At 40.0% G+C, this 19360-nt stretch overlaps 1 protein-coding gene across 7 annotated transcripts in view; it reads left to right on the top strand.

Annotated features, from left to right (window-relative positions):
• hemk1 (HemK methyltransferase family member 1) overlaps positions 1-19360 on the top strand; it is a 187086-nt gene that overhangs the window by 126452 nt on the left and 41274 nt on the right. For all 7 annotated transcript variants that reach the window (XR_009506729.1, XM_059943995.1, XM_059943993.1 and 4 more), the window contains one exon: positions 2011-2116. Coding sequence is in view for 6 of the 7 variants with exons in the window: in XM_059943995.1 (XP_059799978.1) it covers positions 2011-2116 (106 nt within the window). In the remaining variant the exon portion in view is untranslated. The remainder of the gene's footprint in view (positions 1-2010; positions 2117-19360) is intronic.

Genomic DNA, 19360 nt, shown 5'->3' with positions numbered 1-19360 from the left:
GTTGCTGCCACATGATTGGCTGATTAGATATTGCATTGACAAGTTGCTGTACTGTTGAACCTAATGAAGTGGCCACTGAGTAACATGTTTCCATCACAAACACCCCCAAGTATTCCAGTGGGAAAAAATAATTACATGTTCATTTATTAAAAATTCAAACCTCACTAAAAATCTTCAGTATGCAATGTGGATTAGTTGATCAGGAGATATACTGAGGTATTCCACGATAAAACAAAAGGATCAGTTGAATTGCTAAGCTTTTCCCTATTTATGGCAGAACATATAGAAGGCTGGATGCCAGCGAGTCCACAAACCCACTGGGGGCGTTAGGCCCGAAGATAGCTTGTCCTGGGACTGGAAGCCTCTCTGTGTGTGTGAGGGGGAGGAAAGGGGCTTGTTTTGCTGTTGTTTGTTGCAGTTGTTATGCTGTTGCTGAACACGCTGGGTATGCTGTGTCAGCACCGGAATGTATGGTGACACGTGCAGGTTGCTTCCAGCAGATCCTTAACGCAAAAGGCGAGTTTCGTTGTATGTTTCGATGTACGTATGATAAATAAATCTCGATCTGAATGGGTTATTCGGCCCTTCACCTCTTCTACCTACAGTCATACAGCATAGAACAGGGGTTCCCAGCTCGCTTTTATGTCATGGACTCCTACCATTAACCAAGGGTCCACGTACCCCAACTTGAGAACCCCTGTGTTAGACACTGATAGAGCTCCCTCCTCTTGAGGATACAGAACCTAGAAAAAGTATTCGCCCCTTTGGACATTTTCATGTTTTATTGTTTACAACACTGATTTAATTTGGCTTTTTTGACACTGATCAATAGAAAAGACCTTTTTTTTGTGTTGAAGTAAAAACAAATTTCTACAAATTGGTCTAAACTTTTTACGGTTAATAATCACTAAATAATAGCTTGCATAAGTATTCACCCCCTTCAAGTCAGTATTTAGTAGATGCACCTTTGGCAGCAATTACAGCCTTGAGTCTGTGTGGAAGGTCTCTATCAGCTTTGCACAACTGGACACTCCAATTTTAACCCATTCTTTACAAAACTTCTGTCAGATTGCATGGGGATAGTGAGTGAACAGGTCTTTTCAAGTCCAGCCACAAATTCTCAATTGGACTGAGGTCTGGACTCTGACTTGGCCACTCCAGGACATTAACTTTGATGTTTTTAAGCCACTCCTGTGCAGCTTTGGCTTTGTGCTTGGGGTGATTGTCCTGCTGGAGAACAGATCTTCACCTAAGTCGCAGTTCTCTTGCAGACCTCATCAGGTTTCCCTTCAGTCGTGGCTTTCTCTTTGCCACTCTCTCATAAAGCTGTAACTGGTGAAGAACCCGGGCAAAAGTTGTTTGCGCAGTCTCTCCCATCTCAGCCACTGAAGCTTGTAACTCCTCCAGAGTTTTCATAGGTCTCTGCTGGCCTCCCTCACTAGTCCCCTTTCTGCACAGTCACTCTGTTTTTGAGGACAGCCTGCTCTAGGCAGATTTACAGCTGTGCCATATTCCTTCCATTTCTTGACGATTGACTTAACTGTACTCCAAGGGATTTCAGTGACTTGGAAATTTTCTTGTACCAACTCTCCTGACTCGTGCTTTTCAATAACATTTTCGCGGAGTTGCTTCGAGTGTTACTTTTGTCTTCATGGTATCATTTTTGCCAGGATACTAACTCACCAGCAGGACTTTCTGTTATCTGAAATAACACACTCAAAATGCTGGAGGAACTCAACAGTTTGTGCAGCATCAATGGTAAGGAATAAACATTCCTCCATCTGGGTCACGGGCTGAAACATCAACTTTTATTCTTCCCATAGACGCTGCCTGACCTGCTGAGTTCCTCCGGCATTTTGTGTGTGTTACTCTGGATTTCCAACATCTGCGGAATCTCTTGTGTCTGTCCAGTTATTCTAATATCCATGTGATTTTTGTTTAAAGTTAGCGGTATTGAATGCAGCAAAATGCATTGTAGTATCAGGTTTAATCTGTGTTTGTGTTTCACAGATGCCCCTGAACTGGCTCGGATCTGTAAAGCTGTGGACGTTATTGTCAGTAACCCTCCGTATATATTCCACGAAGATATGCCTGGACTAATGCCAGAGATCCTCAGGTAAATCCAACTGAACACATCCGTCAATCTTCCTTGAATGTTGCATTCAGAAGGCGATGCCTCAAAAAGGAGACATCCGTCATTAAGGACCCCCCCCCCCAGTCAGGACATGCCCCCTTCTCATTGCTACCATCAGGAAGGAGGTACAGGAGCCTGAAGACACACACTTACCATTTTAAAAACAGCTTCTTCCCCTCTACCATCAGATTTCTGAACAGACAGTGAACTCATAAACACTATCTCTGCTTTCTTTTAAATATAAATTTTTACTATTATATTTTTTAATATAATTTATAGCATATTTAATGTATTACACTGTACTGCTACCAAGACAACAAATTTTACGTCAAATGTCAGTGACAATAAACCTGATTCTGATTGAGGTATGCAACATTGATGTTGGGGGCCAAAAACAAAGCAGCAGTAAACTTTGAGCAGCACACGCAAAATGTTGGAGGAACTCAGCAGGTCAGACAGCATTTATGGAGAGGAACAAACTCTTGACATCTCAGTTTGAGGCCCTTCATCAGTAAACTTTTTTTTTGACATGGCATTTTTGTACAGCTGTAGCTGTAATAGAGCATAGCATTACAGGCAGAGGTGGTTCAGGCCCTGGTGGAGAATTTGTGAACTAGAACCAATCAACGGCAACTGAATGATGCTTACAGTCACCTATTCTGATAGAAGTAGCTAGTATTGAGTGCTGGCAGGTGATTGTGTTCCAGTACTCTAACATCTCTTCCATGTTGTTAACCAAAGATGAACATTTCCCCATGAGGCAACACCTCATATTTCGTCTCTGTAGCCTCTAGTCCAATGGCATAAACATGAATTTCTTTAACCTCCGGTAATTTCTCACCCCTTCCCTTTCTCTCGTTTATCCATTCCCTAATCCGAATTCCCTTTCACCCCTTCTCTTTTCCTCAAACATCATCTCCCTCTGGTGTCCATTCTCCTCTTTCTCCCTTAGTCCACCGTCCTCTCTTATCAGACTTCTTTTTCAGCTCTATTCCCTTCCTCCTAGCTCCCCCACCGACCTTCCCCTTCATCCGGGTTCACCTATCATCTGCCAGCCTGTACTCTTTCCCCTTCCTTCACCTTATTCCGGCCTCCGACCTTTTCTTTTCCCTTCCTGATAAAGGGTCTTGGCACAAAACATCAATTGCTTATTCCTCTCCATAGATGCTGCCTAACCTGCTGAGTTCCTTCAGCATTTTGAGAAAGTTGCTCTGGGTTTCCAGCATAACTGCAGGATCTCTTGTGTTTATAATTTGTTTTCCCACATTCACTTTTGAGATCTAAATGGATTCAAATTCAATCTAAACCTCCTTTTCCAGATGCCTGTCAGGATCTGTTATAAATTCTGGATCTGCAGAAGGTTGTCTGCCCAGTTCTGGCTCTGGAACTGACTCAGCACCCTTTATAATCAATGGCACATCCTCAAGTACATCAACCCTGTTGTGAATGCCAGGCTTACGAACATCCCTATGTTCTCCCCATGAATGCATGGTTTTCCTCCAAGTGCTCCAGTTTCCTCCCACTTCCCAAAGGCATACGATTACGGTTAGTGAGTTGAGGGTATGCTATATTGTCACTGAAAGCCTGGGCTGGCCCTGGCACATCCTTGGACTATGTTGGTCATTGGCACAAAAGATGTATTTCACTGTAAGTTCCGATGCACTTGTGACAAATAAAGCTCTAAGAACCTTTACAGTCAGTTGGATTTCAATAATTTTAAATACAGAAGTCCATAGTGCACCCATATGTTCATTCCTAAAAATAGCAGAACTACATTTTCTTCAGTCATTGTTCTTTCTTATCACTCCTATGTGCTTTTCGTGCTGTTCATTACAATACTATGGAGGTATAGTTATTTTTTTGGTAATTACCAAGTTATGGCCACCTGTTGTTACCCAGGGACAGCCTTTATTCACAGATTAATACAGCCGCAACAAGCTATTCGACCTAACTGGTCCATGTCAACCAACCGTCCAAGCTAGCCCCATTAGCAAGAGTTTGAGGCATAACATTCTAAACTTTTCCAATCACTGTACCTATCCAACAGTCTTTTTAAAGTTGTTATTACACCTACAGCAACCACTTCCTCAGGTAGCTCATTCCACATTCATACCACACTTTTGTAGTATAGTTAGCCCCTGGAGTTCCTATTTAAGTATTGTTCCTCTCATCTTAAACGTGCACAATCCAGTTCTTGATTTGCCGACGCTGGGACAAAGCATGACTGCATTCAATAGACAATAGGTGCAGAAGTAGACCATTCGGCCCTTCGAGCCTGCACCGCCATTCTGAGATCATGGCTGATCATCTATCAATACCCGGTTCCTGCCTTGTCCCCATATCCCTTGATTCCCCTATCCATAAGATACCTATCTAGCTCCTTCTTGAAAGCATCCAGAGAATTGGCCTCCACTGCCTTCCGAGGCAGTGCATTCCACACCCCCACAACTCTCTAGGAGAAGAAATTTTTCCTTAACTCTGTCCTAAATGACCTACCCCTTATTCTCAAACCATGCCCTCTGGTACTGGACTCTCCCAGCATCTGGAACATATTTCCTGCCTCTATCTTGTCCAATCCCTTAAATAATCTTATATGTTGCTGTCAGATCCCCTCTCAATCTCCTTAATTCCAGCGTGTACAAGCCCAGTCTCTCTAACCTCTCTGTGTAAGACAGTCCGGACATCCCAGGAATTAACCTCGTGAATCTATACTGCACTTCCTCTATAGCCAGGATGTCCTTCCTTAACCCTGGAGACCAAAACTGTACACAATACTCCAGGTGTGGTCTCACCAGGGCCCTGTACAAATGCAAAAGAATTTCCTTGCTCTTGTACTCAATTCCCTTTGTAATAAAGGCCAACGTTCCATTAGCCTTCTTCACTGCCTGCTGCACTTGCTCATTCACCTTCAGTGACTGATGAACAAGGACTCCTAGACCTCTTTGTATTTCTCCTTTACCTAACTCTACACCGTTCAGATAATAATCTGCCTTCCTTTTCTTACTCCCAAAGTGGATAACCTCACACTTATTCACATTAAATGTCATCTGCCAAGTATCTGCCCACTCACTCAGCCTATCCAAGTCACCCTGAATTCTCCTAACGTCCTCATCACATGTCACACTGCCACCCAGCTTAGTATCATCAGCAAACTTGCTGATGTTATTCTCAATGCCTTATCTAAGTCGTTTATGTAAATCGTTAACAGCTACGGTCCCAATACCGAACCCTATGGCACCCCACTAGTCACCACCTGCCATTCCGAGAAACACCCATTCACCGTTACCCTTTGCTTTCTATCTGCCAACCAGTTTTCTATCCATGTCAGTATCTTCCCCCCAATGCCATGAGCTCTGATTCTACCCACCAATCTCCTATGAGGGACCTTAACAAATGCCTTCTGAAAATCGAGGTACACTACATCCACTGGATCTCCTTTGTCTAACTTCCTGGTTACATTCTCGAAAAACTCCAATAGATTAGTCAAGCATGATTTTCCCTTGGTAAATCCATGCTGGCTCGGCCCAATCCTATCTCTGCTATCTAGATATTCACACTATCTAAGTCACTTATGATTTTATGCTCTATAAGATCACTTCAGTCTTCTGCACTCCAAGGAATAAAGTCTCTGTCTGTCCAACCTCTCCATATTACTCAGTATCTCTTGTCCTGGCCACATCCTTGTACATATTAAATTGATAATAGATCCTGTGCTTTAGAACTTGTAATAAATCATAGGCAAAATAATAAAGTTCCCTAGGTTATTCTGTCCAAATTAATGACTCTGCATTCTACTCATGAAAAACAGAGATTTGTGGAGGTCTTTTGACAACAGAGAGTGGCTGTAATTTGAACTTCGCTGACTGACAAACATATTGTCAAGTATTTTCCTCTCTAATCTCCCTCAGAGTCCCACTTACAGGAACGATGACAGTGATAGGAGATTAAAAGGATAGCAAGGAAATTCCACACCAGTCTAGTCAAGAGTATGCAGAAGAAATGATTGGTTGATATTTTGGTTGGGACTGCTCATCATTTGTACTTCCAAGTTTCCGAGAGAGTTTTGTTTTTGCCAGTTCTCAGAATTCATAACCTTCTTTTCCCCTTTTGGAATTTTTTTTTTCAACAAGATGTGGATGCTAATGACCCAACCATAATTGCTCAATCAAAGTGATCATTGGTGTGAGCCCATGGTCACATAAAGGCACTGTGGTAGGTTTCATTATCTCAAAGAAATCAGATTTGACAGTCCCTAGCTATTTACTCCAAGTTCATGTGTTTGAAATTGTGTTTGAAATTTTCAGCTTTTCTGCTGAGATTTTTGGTAATGAGTTTAAGTAATTAGTCCAAGTTTCTCAATTACTTATAAAATGGGAATCTCATGAAACTTAGTGACATTTTCACGTGCTATTTTGGACAGTTAATATATACTCGGTGGCCACTTTATTAGGTACACTTGTACTTGTGAATGCAAATATCTAATCAGCCAATGAGGAAGCAGCTCAATAAAATATGCAGACATGGTCAAAAGTTTCAATAGTTGTTGAGATCAAACATCCGAATGGGGAAGAATGTGAACTAAGTGACTTTCACTGGGGAATGAATGTTGGTGCCAGACAGGGTTTCAGAAACTTATAATTTTCACACAAACAGTATCTGGAGTTTATAGAGAATGGTGTGACAAACAAAAAATATCAGAGAGAGACAATTCTGTTAATGAGAGAGGCCAGAGAAGAATGGCCAGATTGATCCAAGCTGACAGGAAGGCAGCAGTAGCTCAGATAACCACATGTCACAACAGTGGTGTGCAGAAGAGCATCTCTGAACACACAACACATTAAACCTTGTAGTGGATGGGCTACAGCAGCAGATGACCACACCAGGTTCCACGTCTGTACCTAATAAAGCGGCCACTGAGTGTATAAGATATTGATTCATAGGTCAAAATTCATTTATTATCTAAGTATGTATGGTGCCTTGTAAATTAGCCTCCCAACCCATTGTTGACATAAATGAGTATTCTAACCAGGGATTTTCAACGATTTAACTGAGAATTTTTATTGGCGAATCACATGCTCCTTTTTTGACATTCGTCATCATCGTCAGGTCGCATCTGGAATTTCCGGTTGGCAGATGATTTCCCTCCACGCCGCTCGGACATATTGGGAAATCATGTACTCGGCAGGTTACAGCAGTGGTTTCCCTTTGCCTTCTGCTGGGTGAATTTAAAGAGATCACCACCTGGTGCGGTGGATGACCAGGACGTCTAAGTGTCTTGTCGTGCTCTTAGTGCTCCACCAACACCTGCTGGCCTGCCTTCTTGACCGTTGGACCATTAATCGGTCTCCTCCGCTCAATCTGCCAGGGCCAGACTTCACACACTGGAACAGGCAGATCCCCTGCCTCAGCGAGGGTCGAAGGCCCATCGGCTACCCTCACCTAGTTTGGCCCGTCTGCCGAGATGGTTTACCGGGGTGTGGCCGCTGCTCGTGTTACAGCTACTTGGAGCCACAGGTGAGAGCTGAGCGTCAGGTGGGGACCGAAGGTGGACGAGCTGCCCTGAAAAAGGCGCAGCAGGACCCCCGCCGGAGGTGCTACCCCTCCCTAAACAGCCCATGCACCCCTTTTTTGACATTAGAACCTCCAAAAAACATGGAAAATTTAAATTGTAAAGCATAAAAAAACTAAAATTTCAAAAAGCTGAAACATCAGCAGTTAAAAAGTATTCATCCCCCTTTGCTCAGTACTTAGTTGAACCACCTCTCACAGCTATTACAGCCAGCAGTGTTTTGTAGTGATGGAGCAAGACTTGCCCATTCCTCCTTGCAAAGTTGTTCAAGCTGTGCCAGGTTAGTTGGGGAGCAGCGGTGGACAGCAGTCTTGAGGTCAGGTTAATGTAAGCACTCGAACTTGGCCATTCAAGGACATCTTTTCTTTATTTGAAGCCAGCCCGTGTTTGATCTGGCAGTGTGATTTGGATTGTTGCCCTGCTGAAAGATGACCTTCCTTCCCAGTTTAAGCTTTCCGGCAGGGGCTAGCAGGTTTTTAGCCAGGTTAATGTAAGCACTCGAACTTGGCCATTCAAGGACATCTTTTCTTTATTTGAAGCCAGCCCGTGTTTGATCTGGCAGTGCGATTTGGATTGTTGCCCTGCTGAAAGATGACCTTCCTTCCCAGTTTAAGCTTTCCGGCAGGGGCTAGCAGGTTTTTAGCCAGGATGTCTCTGTACTTAGCAGTATTCACCTTCCCATCAGTCCCGACCAGATGTCCAGTCTCTGCTGCTGAAATGCATCTCCACAGCGTGGTGCTTTCTCCACCAAGCTTTGCAGCAGGAATGCTTGTACCAGGTTGATGCGCGGTATTAGATTTAGACCACACGTACCACTTAGTGTTGAGGCCAGATTGTTCCACTTGAGTCTCATCCGACCGCAAGAGCCTTCATCAGCATCTGCACAGTATCTTCTAAGTGACACCTTGCAAAGTCTTTACGGGCAAGGATATGCTTTTGTTGATAGCCAAGGCATCTTCCTTGCCACCCTACCATGAATACCCATTTTGTGTAAGGCCCTAGAGATTGTAGAGCCATGTACTTCATCTCCAGTTGCAACCACTGACTCCTGCAGCTCTTTCAGAGTGACATTGGCGCCACAGTCGCCTCTTGTACAGGTGTCATTCTTCTCCAGCAGCCTGACTAAGCAGTATGGCTGTGGTTTGGTATTTTTCATGATGGAATGCACTGAGCTCCAAAGTATGTTCAGTGCCTTTGAGATGACCTTGTACCCTCTTCAGATTTGCGCTCTTGAGGTTCTTGTGTCTTCTGCCTGATTGCAGCAGCGAGAGAAGAGCATGGCCTGTGTGTTGAGATCTTTGATCTATTATCATTTCCCTAATTTGCCTTGAATGCTCTTTTGTCTTCATTTTGGCTTGTTCTGTCGAAAATCTACCATGCTGTTGGAACTTACAGAGGGAGGGGATATTTATTCAGGTGAGGCATTAATTTTCTATATCAACAAATTGGGTGAGTTAGTAAGGTAATATCAAATTTCAAAGTAAATTTTATTATCAGAGTGCATACAGTACCTATAAAAAGTATTCACCCCTTTGCAAGTTTTTATGTTTTAGAAGACACGTAATTAGTTAAATGGAGGTCACCTCCACATCTCCAAATAGTGAGTCAAGGTGTTTCAAACGATTATAGTGAAAATACACTTGTATCCAGAAGGTCCAACTGCTGGTGAGTCAGTACAAAAACTACGCCATGTACATCATGAAGACAGAAGAACACTCCCAAGTATATTCATGAAAAAGTTATTGAAAAGCACAAGTCAGGAGAAGGATACAAGAAAATTTTCAAGTCATTGAATATCCCTGGAGTGCAGTTAAGTCAATCATCAAGAAATGGAGAGAATATGGCACAGCTGTAAATCTGCCTAGAGGAGGCCATCCTCAAAAACTAAGTGACCGTGCAAGAAGGGGAGTCGTGAAGGAGGCTGCCAAGAGACCCTTGACAACTCTGAGGGAGCTACAAGCTTCAGTGGCTGAAATGGGAAAGACGATAACTGTTGCCCGGGTGCTTCACCAGTAGCTGCTTTATGGGAGTACGGCAAAGAGAAATCCACTATTGCAAAAAATTCAAATGAAAACTCGGCTAGAGTTTGCCAGAAGGCATGTGAGAGACTCTGTAGTCAGCTGGAAGAAGGTTCTATGGTCTGATGAAACCAGAATTGAGCATTTTGGCCGTCAGACTAAACGCTGTTTGGCATAATCCAAACACTGCACAATATCAAAAACACCCCATCCCTACCATGAAGCATGGTGGTGGCTGCATCATACTGTGGGGATGCTTCACTGCAGCAGACCCTGGAAGTCTTGTGGAGGTAGAAGGTAAAATGAATGCAGCAAAATACAGGGCAACTTGAGAACTGCAACCTGGGAGAATATTTGTTTTCCAGTGTAACCCCCTGGGTCGCCTCAGGCTCGCTCAGCTCATTCTCGTCTAGGGGGAGCAGCCTTCGGCCCCGCCAAACTGGGTAATCAGCTGGTGTGGATGCTGTGTGATGTCCCCGCCTCGCCCAAAAACAGACAGTACACCATATGTGATTAAATGAGTACAATTTATAAAGGTTACTATAACTAAATGATTAATAACGATACAGTATATATGAAGAAAAAAATAAAGAAAAGGCGCCAAACTTATCAAAGTCCAAACCACTTCGTGCACAACTGTTGGAGCTCAATTACTGAAGTCTTCTGGCCACCATTCGATCCCCTCCAAACTCCTCGACTCGCAGCTTAGGACCATCCGAAGTGGTCAACCAAGCACATCTAGCTTCATCCCCCCTCCTCGGAGTACCTCCTGGCCTCGGACCCCCACTTGGGGTCTGTTCCTCGCCCAGCTTACAGCATCGCGCCCTCTCTCTCTCACCCCCTCGCGCCAATCTCCCCAAAAGCCTGCCAACAATAGCTAACAGACTCAGAAGAAAGAACAACATTAATCCGAATTGGTTTACAAAGGAATACAATTCTCGTTATCAGTAAATTTTAGCCCAAACAAGCTTCCGGCACTCTCTCGCCACAAAGAAGCATTCCTGCTTTTAACAAAACAAAGGAGCCATTTTGATTACATACACAGTAAAAAAGAAAAAAGAAGAAACCCCCTTTACACCAGCAAGACAGTAACCCCAAGCATAAAGCCAAAGCTACACAGGAATGGCTGAAAAACAAGAAAGTTAATGTCCTGGAGTGGCCAAGCCAGAGTCCAGACCTCAGTCCAATTGAGAATTTGTGACTGAACTTAAAAAGGACTGTTCACTCATGATCCCCATGCAATCTGTCAGAGCTTGAGCAGTTTTGTAAAGAATGGCAAAAAATTGCAGTGTCCAGATGTGCAAAGCTGATAGTGACCTATCCACACAGACTCAAGGCTGTAATTGCTGCCAAATGTACATCTACTAAATACTGACTTGTGGGGTTTGAATACTTATGCAATCAATTACTTTGTTTTGTATTTGTAATCAATTGTAGAAATCTATTTTCACTTTGATACGAAAAAGTCCTTTTTCTGTTAATCAGAGTCAAAATAAGGCAAATTAAATCCACTGTGATTCGGTATTGTAAAACAATAAAACATGAAATCTTCCAGGGGAGGTGAATACTTTTTATAGCATAGGTGTCAAACTCAAGGCCCGCGGGTCATATCCGGCCCGGCATACAATCATATCCGGCCCGCGAGATCATTTTAGATAGATCTATTATTTTAATTATTAATGGCCCGGCGATATGAAGCCTATGATTGTAAGTTAATACCAATCATAAAAATAATGCTTGCTCAGCAGTCTTCTTCATAAGAGACGGAATTTGTGAAGTGAAACACTTTGTAGTTATAGCAGAGACTGAGACACATGAGAACAGGCCGAAAAAACGGAGGCAATGAAAGCTGCGTTCGCACGCGCCCGACTGATCCGGCCCGCATGAAGCTGCATTTTGCCCAATCCGGCCCGTGACCTAAAACGAGTTTGACACCCCTGTTTTATAGACACTGTATATGTCACCACATGCACCCCTGAATATTTTTTCCTGCGGGTGTACTCAGCAAATCTATAAAATAGTAGCTGTATCAGGATCAATGAAAGATCAAATAGAGCATAGAAGAAAAAAAACTGTGAAAGTACAAATATAAATAAATAATAAATAACAAGATAACAAGTCCTCAAAGTGAGATCATTGGATATAGGAACATCTCAACAGAGGAGTGTAGTTGGCCTCTTTTGTTCTGGAGCCTGATGGTTGCGGGGTAGTGGCTGTTATTGAACCTGGTGGTGCGAGTCCTGAGACTCTTGTACCTTCTGTCTGACGACAGTTGCAAGAAAAGAGCACGGCCTGGGTGGTGAGGATCTTTGATGATGGATGCTGCTGTCCTACGCCAGAGTTCCATGCAGATGTGCCGAGTAGTTGGGAGGGCATTACCCATGATGTACTGGGCCAAATCCACCACCTGTAGGACTTTATATTCAAAGGCATTGGTGTTCGCATATCACGCTTTGATGCAGCCGGCAAATATACTCTCCCCTATATGTACATCTATAGAAGTTCATCAAAGTTTTTGATGTCATTCCGAATCTCCCCAGTCTCCTGAGGAAGCAGGGATGCTGTCTTGCTTTCTTTACAATTACATTTATATGATGGGTCCATCAGACATCCTCTGAGATACTGACACCCAAGAATTTAAAGTCACTGATCCTCTCCACTTCTGATCCTCTGTTGAGGACTGGCTAATGGGCCTCGGGTTCTGCAGCATTGCACCCGAGAAAAGTTAATTACAAAGAGGATGAATATTTTTTCAGCCTCACAATTTTGGTTTTTAATGTTTAGTATATTTTGGAATTTTTCTTTTGATTTGGCAGGACGCACAATGTTTTGTAGATTAGCTCAAAAATCCTATTTCAATGTATCTTAAGTTCAGAAAATGAGGCAGTAAAGAGTGAAAGTAGTTATTGGGGCTGAATACCTTTTTAAGAACTGTATGTACACCATATATAACCCCGAGATTCGTTTTCTTGCAGGCACACTCAATAACTCTAAAGTCATAATAGAAACAGTGAAAGACAACGCCTAACCAGTGGACAGTCAGTGTACAAAAGACAATCAAACTACGCAAATACAAAAGAAAAAAATAAATAACAATCATAAATAAATCTGCAATAAATATGTGAGATGAAGAGTCCTTGAAAGTGAGTCCATAAGTTGTGGGAACTCCTCAGTGATAGGGCAAGTGAAGTTCAAGAGCCTGATGGTTGAGGGGTAATAACTGTTCCTGAACTTTGTGGTGTGAGTACCAAGATTCCAGTAGCTTCTTGATGACAGCTATGAGAAGACAACATAACGTGGGTGATCCAGGTCCCTGCTGATGAATGCTGCTTTCCTGCAACGATGCTCCATCTAGATGAGCTCAGTAGTGGGGTGAGTGAGGCCATAGGTTGAGCATTAGGGCCTGGGTTGCAAGGAAATACTGCGTAATCTAGGGCTTTATTCCCTGGGATGCAGGACAGAGGTACTGTATATAGGATCATGAGGGTGAGAGCACATAGTCTTTCTCCCGGAAAGAGATGCTAAACACACAAGAGGCATAGGTTTAAGATCGGATTGTTTGTTCGCTATGTGTCATGTCGTCTGACGCAAGTGATCGTCTTGGCGCATGGATCTACATGTCAGAACGGGAGTGGAAGTCGGAATTCAAACGTTCAGCCACTGACCAAGTTCCGCTTATGGCAGGCGGAGCGGAAATAGCATTTTCCACTGAGGTTGGGTGGGGCTAGAACTAGAGGTCATAGGTTAAGAGTGTAGGGTGAAATATTTAAGGAGAACATGAGCGGGGACCTTCTTAGTTCCAGCAGGTGGTGAGACTGGAATGAGCTGCCAGCAGAAGTGGTGGTTACGGGGTTTATTTCAGCATTCAAGAGAAGTTTGGATAAGTACGTGGATGAGAGGGGTATGGAGAGCAATGGTCTAGGTGTAGGTTGATGGGACTAGGCAGAATAATTATCTGGCATGGAGTAGAAGGGCCAAAAGGACTGCTGAAGTGCACTATGACCCCCTGAGATCTTTTTTAAAGCAACTTTTTATTAATCCAACTCATGGTGTAAAAAGAGCTTAACTATCTGGAAACAGATGACACTGTTTCATTTAGGCGCTATGCTAAACTTAATTCATCTTTTTTTCTTTTTCAATCTTTTATTATTGTTATTAATATCAACAAAATAAAATTGATACATAGATAATGGGATTACAAACATACACATTTCAACTGAACATGAAAGAATACATAAGCAATAATTACAGTATAAATGAGTATTCCCAAATCATGGATGATACAATATACAAATAAACAAGGCAAACCTAGGTATATCATAATATATAATAAAAAAACAGAAAAAAAGAAAAAGAAAAAAAAAATATGCAAAAAAAAACTAATCTAATAATCTAGTAACTAATAAGGAAAAAAAACAAAAAAAAGAAAAAATGGAAAAAGAAAAAAAAAGGGCTGTTTATAATATCTCACAAAAATACAAAATCATCAGTGTCGTCAACTCCGATCCTCTCAACATATATAAAATCGAAACTGGAAAATCAAATAGGCTTGGAACAGGGTCATATTACATCATATGAAAATATTGAATAAATGGTCTCCATATCTTTTCAAGTTTAATAGAAGTATCAAATACACCACTTCTAATTTTTTCTAAATTTAGACATAACATAGTTTGAGAAAACCAATGAAATACAGTGGGAGGATTAATTTCTTTCCAATTCAACAAAATAGATCTTCTAGCCATTAGTGTAAGAAATGCAATCATTCGACAAGCAGAAGATGATAAGTGGATTGAGTCCATCATTGGTAAACCAAAAATTGCAGTATTAGGATGAGGTTATAAATCAATGTTCAATATCGCAGAAATAATGTCAAAAATATCTTTCCAATATTTTTTCAAAAGCGGACACAACCAGAACATATGAGTTAAAGACACTATCTCAGAATGACATCTGCCACAAATAGGATAAAAATGAGCCAATTTATCCTTGGACATATGAGCCCTGTGCACAACTTTAAACTGTATTAATGAATGTTTAGCATATGTAGATGATGTATTAACTAATTGAAGAATTTTAGCCCAATTCTCAATAGGGATAGTAAGGTTAAGTTCTCTTTCCAGATCATTTTTAGTCTTATAAAAGGGCTCTGAACGTATCTTCATAATTATATTGTAAAGTTTTGACATTAGCCCTTTCTGAAAAGGGTTTAGTTCAAACAAATTCTCCAAAATACCTGAAGACACAAAATTTGGAAAAGTAGGAAGTACAGTATTTAAGAAATTCCTAATCTGTAAATATCTAAAAAAAAATGAAATCTAGGCAAATTATATTTGTTAGATAATTGCTCAAAAGACATAAAACAATTATCCAAAAATAAATCGGAAAATCGTGGTAATCCTTTAGTCTTCCAAGCTGAATAAGTTTGGTCTATAATAGAAGGATAAAAAAAGCAATTGGATACAATAGGAATATTTAAAACAAACTGAGTCAACCCAAAAAATTTCCGAAATTGAAACCATATACGTAAAGTATGTTTAACTATCGGGTTGTCAATTCGTTTCGGCAATTTAGAAAGAGCAGAGGGAAGAGAAGTCCCTAAAATAGAACCCAATGCAAATCCTTGTACAGATTTAATTTCCAGGTTCACCCAATGAGGGCTAAAAGATAAATCCCAACCCTTTAACCAACATATCAAATATCGGATATTAACTGCCCAATAATAAAATCTAAAATTAGGCAATGCCAATCCACCTTCCTTCCTTGCCTTCTGTAAATATATTTTACCTAACCTGGGATTTTTATTCTGCCAAATATATGAGGAAATTTTTGAATCAATATTAGCAAAAAAAGATTTCAGAATAAAAATTGTTACCGCTTGAAATATATATAAAAACTTGGGTAAAATAACCGTATTAATAACATTAATCCTACCTATCAGAGATAAAGATAGTGGTGACCACTTAGTAAACAAACATTTAATCTGATCGATTAAGGATAAAAAACTAACCTTAAATAAGTCTTTATAGTTTTTTGTGATTTTAATCCGTAAGTAAATAAAAGAGTCATTAACTAATTTAAAAGGTAAGTTTCCATAAATTGGAACCTGCCTATTTAAAGGAAACAATTCACTCTTATTAAGATTTAATTTATACCTGGAAAAATCACTAAATTGAGCCAACAATGATAAAACTGTAGGAATGGATTTCTCAGGATCAGAAATAAATAATAATAAATCATCCACATAAAATGATAACTTATGTATATCTGTCCCACGATTAATGCCAAAAATATTCTGTGATTCTCTAATAGCAATTGCCAAGGGTTCTAAAGCAATATCAAATAATAATGGACTAAGAGGACAGCCTTGTCTAGTGCCCCGAAGTAAACGAAAAAAGGGAGATCTTTGATTGTTAGTAAGCACCGAGGCTACTGGAGTATGATATATCAGTTTAATCCAGGAAATGAACGTCGGACTAAAATTAAACTTCTCCATCACATTAAATAAGTATGGCTATTCAACTCTATCAAATGCTTTCTCCGCATCTAATGAAATAACACATTCTGAAGTGCTATGTGAAAGAGTATAAACAATATTCAATAATCTCCTAACATTGAAAAAAGAATAGCGATTTTTAATAAAACCGGTTTGATCTTCCGAAATAATTTGGGGTAATACCTTCTCCAACCTGGATGCCAGTAACTTGGAAAAGATCTTGGAATCTACATTCAATAAAGATATTGGTCTACAGGATGCGCAGTCAGTAGGGTCTTTATCTTTCTTCAATATTAAAGAAATGGAAGCTCTATAAAAAGATTGCGGCAAATTCCCCAATCTAATTGCTTCTTCAAAAACCCTGCATAACCAAGGAGAAAGAGTAGCGGAAAAACATTTAAAAAATTCTACTGTATACCCATCTGGACCTGGTGCTTTCCCAGAATTCATGCAGGAAATAACCCCTTTAATTTCTGCATCTGTAATAGGAGTTTCTAATATTGAAAGATCATCTGATGATAATTTTGGAAAATTCAATTTCCCAAGAAAATCACACATGGTATTACGATCATGAGGAAATTCAGAATGATACAGGGAGGTATAAAAATCTTGAAATGATTTATTTATCTCATCATGGTTAACTGTCAAATCCCCATTCTGCTGACGGATTTTAGTAATTTGACGTTTAACCAAAGCATTCTTCAATTGACTAGCTAACAGTTTACCCGATTTATCACTATGTATATAAAAATCAGATCTGGTTTTCATTAATTGATTTTCAATCGAAGATGTAAGTAATAAACTATGTTCCATTTGAGTTCAACCCTTTGTTTGTAAAGCTCCTTACTAGGAGTAATCGAATATTTATTGTCAATCTCTTTAATTTTATCAACCAATAAAAGAGTTTTCTTCTTAATGCGTTTTCTCAGACCAACAGAGTAAGAGATAATCTGTCCACGTATATATGCTTTAAAAGTGTCCCAAAGTGTTCCGCAAGAAATATCATCCATGGAATTAGTTGAAAAGAAGAAATCAATCTGTTCCTTCATAAATTTAATAAAATCCGGATCTTGCAGTAAGGTAGAATCAAATCGCCATTGTCTAGCATTAGAAGCTGTATCCGTAAATTTAATAGAAAGTTTTAATGGGGCATGGTCAGAGATGGCTATAATATCATAATTACAACCAATTACCGATGGAATAAAACAAGAGTCAATAAAAAAAATCAATTCTTGAGTAGGAATGATAAACATGTGAGAAAAGAGAAAACTCTTTGTCCTTAAAATGCCGAAATCTCCAAATATCAAAAATTCCATTATCAGTCAAAAAAGAGTTAATACAAGTGGCCAACTTATTGGGTAAAGTCTGAGTAGATATAGATTTGTCCATCAAAGGATTTAAACAACAATTAAAGTCACCACCAATTATTAACTTATATTCATTTAGATTAGGTAGAGAAGTAAGTAAGGACTTTAAAAAATCAGGACAATCCACATTTGGAGCATAAACATTAACCATAGCAACCTTTTTGTTAAAAAGTAAGCCGGTAATTAACAAAAATCTACCATTCGGATCCAAAAAGATATCATGTTGGACAAATGCAATAGAAGGATCAATAAAAATTGAAACTCCCTTTACTTTGGCATTCGAATTCGAATGGTACTGTTGACCCCTCCAAAACCTAAAAAAGTGATAATTGTCCTCTTTCCTCACATGAGTTTCTTGTACAAAAATAATATGAGCATTAAGTCTTTGGAATACTTTGAAAATCTTTTTTCCGTTTAACCGGATGGTTTAAGCCATTAGTATTCCAAGAGACAAAATTAATGGTCTGAGCCATATTTCTGAAATCAACCCTTTGGTAAATAAAGGGTTAACCAAATTATGAACTCATGCACCTGGAAGAGGAACAAAAATAAGGAGCAGACCCGGAAGTGACGACATCGCGGACATTTTTCTAGTTCAAAATCAGCCCAAATGAAAAAACTGAAAAAAACTGATATAAGAAACATAAGATTTAGAAAAAGACCTCCCATCCCCCACCCAAGAGGGAAAAAAAGACCACCTCATCCAAGGATAGGCTGGGAAAAGGGAAAGATGAAACTAAATCTACCCCCATATCAGCAGAAGACAACTCCGTATATAAAGGATAAAAAAAATCCACCCAAACTCTAAAGAAATTATAATCACTATACTAAAACCAAACTTCTTAATATAATTGGTAGTAAAAAAAACAAAGAGAATATAATCACTAGTAACTTATAAATCAGGTTAAAACCCAAATAAACAAAAAAATTTAAACTGTGATAAGAAATGCATTATAGGAAGAAGACGAGAGAAAAAAAAAGCAAAATCAAAAAAAAAGCCAAAAATATTTTAGAGAAAAAACCACCATCTTAGTAAAAAAAATATTCACCTTCGAAGGATTAATAATAATAACCAAAGATAAAGTACAGTGGTTGAAGTAAGTAAAATAAAAAGATTAGTATGTTGAAAAAAAACTTTAACTAGAGTATAAAATATAGAGTAAACCTACACCAATAGCCAGAAACAAAATCTGGTTTTGGAAATAAAAACCATCTTGCACGATCAAAATCAAAATTAGAGATGAGTGTCCGTAGCAGTAGGGAAGTTCTCCTTCAGAAAGCTTCTCACTTCAGATGTAGAAAGAAAAACACGATGTGGAGCATTCAGAGGCGAGATTCTGAGCTTCACAGGGTATAAGAGTGCAGGTTTTAGATTTTTCTCATAACATTCAGACATCAGAGGTTTAAAAAGAATTACTTCTGGACTAAAATCTTCTACTAATCGAAAATTGTGATCTTGAAATTTGACCATCCCTACACGCCGAGCCACACGAATAAGTTGCTCTTTAACATGCACATAATGAAATCGGACAATTACAACTGGTGGTTTAGCTGAAGCACTCGGTGATCGACGCATAATTCTGTGAGCGCGATCAAGTAACGGAGGACTGTCTGGGAATACAGAAGGGAACGCATCCTTTAAAAGTTGAGCAAAGTACTTCGTGGGGTCCCCTTGTTCAATACCTTCCGGGAGACCAAGTATGCGTAGGTTCTGTCTTCTGGATCGATTCTCAAAGTCGACACTCTTGGCTTTAAGTGTTTCCACCTGTTTAATCG

The sequence above is a fragment of the Hypanus sabinus genome, chromosome 19 (assembly GCF_030144855.1).
Source record: "Hypanus sabinus isolate sHypSab1 chromosome 19, sHypSab1.hap1, whole genome shotgun sequence".
NCBI lineage: Eukaryota > Metazoa > Chordata > Chondrichthyes > Myliobatiformes > Dasyatidae > Hypanus > Hypanus sabinus.
This window is presented reverse-complemented; position numbering and strand designations above follow the sequence as displayed.